The sequence below is a fragment of the Nicotiana attenuata genome, unplaced genomic scaffold (assembly GCF_001879085.1).
Source record: "Nicotiana attenuata strain UT unplaced genomic scaffold, NIATTr2, whole genome shotgun sequence".
NCBI lineage: Eukaryota > Viridiplantae > Streptophyta > Magnoliopsida > Solanales > Solanaceae > Nicotiana > Nicotiana attenuata.
In genome coordinates, this window is record NW_017670788.1 from 389,048 (window position 1) to 396,040 (window position 6,993).

Sequence of the window (6,993 nt, forward strand, 5' to 3'; positions counted from 1 at the left end):
AAGATTAACCAAAGAGGAAATCGATGAACCGTAAAGAATGTAGCAAAGTAGAGAACGACCCGCTAAAAAGACAGGGAGAGAAATGTTCATATATCTATAGATGATGAGATAAGTTATAGTTAGAATTGTAGGATTACCTAAATTTTTGGAAGCAAATATATGATATTTATTTTTTTAACCATGATTAAAATCTTATTTTAGTTAATTAAATCTCAGCCATTAGTTTTTAACTATGCCATGTGTCTTTTATTCAAGTAGGAGCTTTGGGGAAAATGGGAAATGGAGGGGGAGTTGGAACCAAAATCTGCAATTCTTAAAAGTTTGGGGGTTCAATTGCACTATTACACATCTACAGAGGACCCAATAAAACCCAGCACCACCACGCGACCCCGTCCCATCCCAAACGGAAACTCAGTCGGGTGTGATGGAGGAAGAGGGAGCTGGATTCAGGCTAAGCAAGAGATTCTCCGATAAAGGAGGTGAAGTAGACTACAAAACTAAAGCTGGCACAGCATGGTCTCACAATTTCCTTAACCAGAAACCATGGCACCCTCTCTCTTACCCAAACCAACGTCGCAAGTGGATTGCCGAACAGACTCATGCCCAGCGAGAACAACGTGCTAGCGAAATTGCCCGCGAGGTTTGTTTTTTTAACTCTATTTTTCAACTAACCCCATATATACCCAGTTCCCCTTTTTCATGAGACGATTTTCTCGATTTGTTTTTTTTTTGGTTTGCTTAGTTTTGTCAAAAAGTTTCAATTTTGTTCGCTGATTTTGTCGCTTTTCTGATTTGGGTGTGTGTTTCAGTATGCTCAAGAACAGGAGTTTTTTCGTCAGACTGCTCTTGTCTCCAAGAAAGAGAAAGAGAAGGTAACCATTTTTATTTATTAAGTTCTGCTTGGTTTTTTTTGGTTATTTTCACCCTATTTAATCCCTTTTTTCTCATTAGAACAGTTGCATTGTTTGGTTAAAAATAGCAATTTTTAATCTTACATCCACATATTTCTTCAAGGAAAAAGATGAATAAGGATTGGTTATTCAATGATTACATGTTTAAATAATTTGAATCCGTTTCATAATCCAAAAACAAACAGGTATACTATTTTTGATGCATTTATATTTGAATGAATCATGGCATATTCTTTTCATGGTTGTAAAATATGAAGCAAACAGTATTGCACGCGTGGTATTTTGGGATGTTTTTGTGTGGAGATTGATTTGTTTCTCTGACAATGTTGTTAGATGGAGATGATGAAAGCTGTTAGCTTTATGTATGTGCGACCGCCTGGTTACAATCCGGAAAGTGCAAAAGCTGCAGAGATTGCTGACGAAGCACAAAAGCAGGGGCAGGGGCATGGCGGCACTTCTCAAGACACATCTGCAGCAGGGGTCTCCACTTCTGGGTAATGCTGCTAAGCTGCTGTAGTTTTCGATGATTCTAAACCTAAATTTTGTGAAAGAGACCGCTGCACAATGTATCATTGATTGTAAAACTTAAGACTCACTTATATTACTTTAATTCGTCATAGGAGACCTGAAGTGCCACCTGTTCAGGAGAAAAAGAAACCAAGGCCAAAGGATGTTTTTGGCCGTCTTTTGCCAACAGAAGAAGAATTTGAAGTGCTTAAAAATGCTCCAAGGTATGTGTTGTTTTCCTTCAGGATTGATATCCAAGTTACGGAATTATATTGACATCAACTTTTCAGTTTTAAGCTATTTGAATTTGAGGAGCTTTATAGTTTAGCAGTTTGTTCTGCTAAAGCTGCTTGGAACGACTTGTTGTTGTGGCAATTTGATGAGCTATATTACACCTTCTCTTTTCTTTATTCCCTTTCAAGGAGTTGTATGACATCAAAGAAGGAAAATAGCGTCTTATGAGCCTTAGAAGGGAACATTTCTCCTTTAAATGTCTATGCTGACTAGACATTATGTTGCAAAGCATTGAATATCAGACACATTGTATTGTGGTATATAACTTGGAGGGAAATAGTGACGAGACATGCATGAAGTAATTGGTCTAGCTATTAACTTTTCTAGTGGTGATTCCTTAGGTATATTTTTTCTTTTGTAATAAGTCAAGCTATTCCTCACTACTTCACCAAGATCGTGTTATTATCTTAGGCACAGTTACTTGAATAGACTAAATCCGCTGGATGTAATTGTGCCTTTGTCTTTGTTATTGCATAAGCATTTCTCACCTCCTTTTTATCAATGTGCTACTGTTTTTCTACCGTCCTTCTGGTTTTGGAACTAGGATCCGAGGTAAAATTAGTGTTTGCAGGGTTAAATGGAATCTGTGACATTCCACTTGCGAGTACGGTGATTGTATTTTGTTTAACGGGAAGTATGCAGGGTAGGAAATAAAAGAAATAGATGTTCTCAGAATCAGAGATAAGGGATTGAGGTAAGCTACGATTTGGACAAGATGAGAACTGATGTCTCAGTTGAGAAGACTGAGACATCATCATCTCATCTTGAGAAGACAATCCACTTACTTCATCAAAAAAAAAATGTCTCTATTGAGATGACTGCAACATCAAACCTTGCCTTCTATCCATTGTATACCCTTATTTGGACCATCAGTTGGTGGTTATAACTAAATTAACTGGTTAGCCTTGACTTCATAAATTTGTAAGAGAATACCAAACTTAAAGGACCTACAAAGCACCAATGCAACCAGCAAGTTTAACTGCCTCTCTCTTTCTACTCCAGCAGAGAAGTAGAAGATAACTTACCCTACAAGTTCACCTTCCTTGTTCTCCTTCCTATTCTTCAAACCAGCTAAGCATATTCCTCAACTCAAAGAAATATACTTGGACACACGGCTAAGGGCCTAGCCTAGTGGTAAACGAAGTAGGTGCAAACTTTGAAAATCAAGGTTTGAATCCCAGCGACAAAACGTACTAGGAGATTTCTTCTAAATCTGCCTAAGCTTACTTGGTATTTGTGCCGGTGGGAGATAGCAAGTATACGATAGAATAGTTGAGCTGCACGCAAGTTGCCCGTGACATCACTCTAAAAAAAGGACATATACTTGGATGCATAGAGTTAATATGTCTTCAATTCATGCTATCTTAGTGCCACTCAAAAATCCTTTTGATGAGATTCTTTTTTTCAAAAGTTCCTTATTTGCTGCGAATTGAGTTTGAGAAGTTCACTTCTTCTTTTTTTTCCGCCTCTAAACAGAGTTTTCCACATTCAAATCACCCTTCCAAATGTCTAGTGATGCCTTTTGGGTCCGGGTGAACTCTATATCCACTGCTTTACATGAATGCACCTTTTTTGGGGTGCTATGATATTAATACGAATTTTTCAAAAACAATTTTATATCCACTCCTTTTGAGGATCTTGTCATCAAGAGGATTCTAAGTTGCTATATCGATAAGTCACTAGATGGATCTTACTCCTCCCTTAAAAATGTTGAATTATCTTTATTTAGGTTTCTCTTTGTAGTAGATTTTGTTTTCCTCGAATGAAGTCCCTAAACGGGTAATCAAAGAAAAGATGGAGCTACTGATACTATGCTTGTTCTCATTGGAGAGGGATCGATGAGGTGTCAAACGTTTTGTTTTTTTATTTTTTGTATCTGCTTAAGGAAGAGAGTGATTTCAGCAATAGAGATTTGCTGCCCAAGAACATCATCTGGTGGGAAATCATTATCTAGGCTCCACAAAAGAGTGTAATTGTCTGATATGCAATAGGGACTATGCGGGATGTTAGGGTGATAAAATGGTGAAACTAAAATGAAATTTTCCAAATCCTTGGACTTTTTCTAGTTTTCTTCATACTAAAATCTTATTTTAGTATTTCCAAGCTACAACGACGGGAGTTATATTCATGCTAAGAAGATTGATGGAAATTCATTGCGAGAGGAAGCATAACCTACACAATAGTCATTGACATGGGGAAAGCATATAGTAGAGTGCCAAGAGAAGTCCTTCAGTGGGTGTTGGAGAAGAAAAAAGTTGATATTAATCATATAAATTTCATAAAGGATATGTACGAAGGTGTTGTCTCTAGAGTTAGAACAGTGTAGGAGATACAAAGTAGTTTTCTATTACAGTAGGTGTACACCAGGGATCTGCCATTAGATCAATACTTTCAATAATTGTTTATGCTAGTTATGGATGGGCTAACTAACATTATACTGGATGAGGTCTTATGGTGTGATATTAGCATACGATTGTGTTAATTGACGATACTACCGGAAGTGTCAACCAAAAACTTAAACTATGGAGAATCACGCTAGAGAGTTAGGGTTGTAGTATGAGTAAAATAAGACTACACTTAGCCACAAATGAAGAGTGAAGTAGAGGTTATATGGCTTGTACACGAGGTTTCTCCCATCATTAATAAAATTATTTACTTTATCCGGAGAAAAGAAGAGTGAAGTTGGGGTGAGATTAGACGGGATTATAGTGCTTAGACACAAATTGTTATGACTAGGCTCGATGAGATGCAAACTGTTTAGATGTTTAGGTTTGATGTTTAAGAGGATGTTGTGATAGATGAAGATGTAATGCATAGAATGAGAATAGGATGGTTGAAATGGATAAATATTACCAGAGTGTTATGCGATAGGAAAATACCTACCAAAGTGAAAGGCAAGTTTGGCACAATGGTTATAAGGCCGATAATCTTGGACCTCTAAGTTCCAATATATCAACAAGATAGTGTCATAGAAATGTGAAGATTAAGACTATGTGCAGTCATACAAGATTAGAGCGGATTAGAAATGATGACATTCGGCTGAATGTACAAGCAACATACAAAGAGGATAAAATGAGAGGTCACTTGAGATGGTTTGGACATGTCATGTGTCGATCTTTAGAGGCATTGCTCTATAGGTGTGAAACCATGGTGATTGAAATGTGTTAAAAAGGGGACGAGTTAACCTAAGAAATTATATGAAAGAAATTGTCTTGAAAGACTTATAATCTCTTGAAATCCACACAGACTTAGCAAAAGATAGGGTATAATAAAAGAAAAAGATCCATATAGGCGATATCAGTTGGTTTCGATTAAGGCTTTTACTCATGTAGTGCACTTATACCTTATCAAAGAAATCATATTAGTACTCTTACTTTAAAATCCAACATAGCTAGGAATATTTTATCTTGTTAGAGGTCTGTTATCCCAGTAGAAAATGTTGAAACCTAGTGTTGGAGAAGATAGTGAGGATTCACACCAAACCCAACTAGCTTGGGATTAAGCCAGAGTTGTTGTTGTAATCTTTTTCTGTGCTTTATTGGCTTCCTTGGTGGTAATTACTGAATACTTTATTTCCAATGCAGAGCCAATTTTGATTTTCTTTGAGTTAAATAATGTGATTGTGCAAATTATGATCTTCCTGTTGTTAATATATCTTCCTCGTTTTGCTTCTGTCTATTTTTTTTTTTTTTTTGCTTTTCAATCTATTATGGTGGAACTGAACTTATGGTAGCTTTTGCCTTCCGAGTACCAAGATATATTGATGCCAGATGATTGTTCTTCACCTCTAGGTTGGAAACAGGTGTTGCTGGAAGGGCCAAACCGTTTGGAATTGAGATACGTAATGTCAAATGCGTCAGATGTGGAGCCTTTGGCCATCAGAGTGGTGATCGTGAATGTCCATTGAAAGATGCTATTATGCCGAATGAAGAGAGTCGAATAAAAAGAGATGATCCTTTAACTGCTATCCTGGCTCAGACAGATGCTTCTGAGGTAAATGGCCTATGTTTATGTGTGCGTGCATGGTTTTTTTCCTTTTTCTCCACCCACAAGCTAAAGTGGTCTGTTTGCGCGTGCATGTTTTACTTTTTCTTACATAGCCATTACGACTGTACCAGTTGACCTCCCACCCAAAAAAAAAAAAAAAAGAGAAACAGAAAAGTTTGTGATAGAGGGGTTGAAACAGTGAATTTAATGGAGATAGGTTAAGAATTTGTTTTCCACGTTCCAGTATGCTGAAAAGCTTCAATTTTCAAAGAAAAATAACTTGTTAAAAACATTTCGCTAAAAGGAAGTAGGAATTAGAGGGCTGGAAATCCTCCTTTAGAGAAAGGAATCATATTATGGAGTAGATCTAGCTTTCTTCAGAGAAGGGGAGTCATATTGTGGTGTAGATTCTTAACGTTTTGGTGTACTGCTTGTTTACAGGAGAATTTTTCCATTATTAATAAGATTATTTACCCTGTAAAAGAAATGCTCCTTTAGAGAAACATATGCTCTGGGGTAGAGCCTCCTCTATTCATTGTTGATGCAATTTCACTTAAAGCACCCGTAAGTTGATCCATAAGGATGCCAAGAGACCTCTTCTCTTCCGGAAGATATGTACTTGGAGCTCTAAGCTTGGAAGGTTGCTCTATTTCTTGTAGTCTGTAGAAAACAACGTATAGATCTGTCTCATCTTTCCAATTGTACAGTTCATTAAGTTTCCAACTTTTAGGCTCTGTTTCATTTTTCCATCTAAACATCTAGGGTTACAATTTGCCATCTTAAAAGTTCAACTCATTGTACACTAACCACTTTCAAGGGGCAAACTGGTCAGTATAGAAAACGAAAGAGAGAAGGAATAAGCTGAATCAATTTTGTTGAGTTATATATTGTTCCACATACTCTCTTTAAGGACATGCCCTTTGTAAGGGCATCTGAAAGGGTTTATAAAGGTTTTGAACTACATCAATTGTCTAAAGTTGTGGGTTGGATACTCATATTGTTTCATGCATTGACGCTCATTTTTGCACGTGTATGTATACAGTCGTATCCAAGTGTGAACTTCAATATTGTGATGTCCACATAAGAACCTCAAAATTGGGTTGCACATGTTGGAGGAAGTTGAAGTATATGATATCCCACATGGGGCACATTAGGGCACTCTTAAAGGTTTATAAAGGTCTTGGTCTACTCTCTTATCATTTCCTTAATGTTTTTAGTTGGGTACCTACTGCCTAGATTTTCCACAAGCTCGTCAAAACAATTGAAAGAAATGAGCACCCCCCCCCCCCCCCCC

General features: G+C 37.1%; 1 protein-coding gene across 1 annotated transcript in view; it reads left to right on the forward strand.

The window, feature by feature from the left end:
- The first annotated feature begins 378 nt into the window (after positions 1-378).
- The window catches only part of LOC109243335 (uncharacterized zinc finger CCHC domain-containing protein At4g19190), an 11,191-nt gene continuing 4,576 nt past the window's right edge, over positions 379-6,993 (forward strand). Inside the window, exons 1-5 of the mRNA XM_019410243.1 lie at positions 379-640; positions 810-872; positions 1,245-1,405; positions 1,532-1,642; positions 5,504-5,705. Of these exons, the coding sequence (XP_019265788.1) occupies positions 425-640; positions 810-872; positions 1,245-1,405; positions 1,532-1,642; positions 5,504-5,705 (753 nt within the window). The 5' untranslated portion in view covers positions 379-424. The remainder of the gene's footprint in view (positions 641-809; positions 873-1,244; positions 1,406-1,531; positions 1,643-5,503; positions 5,706-6,993) is intronic.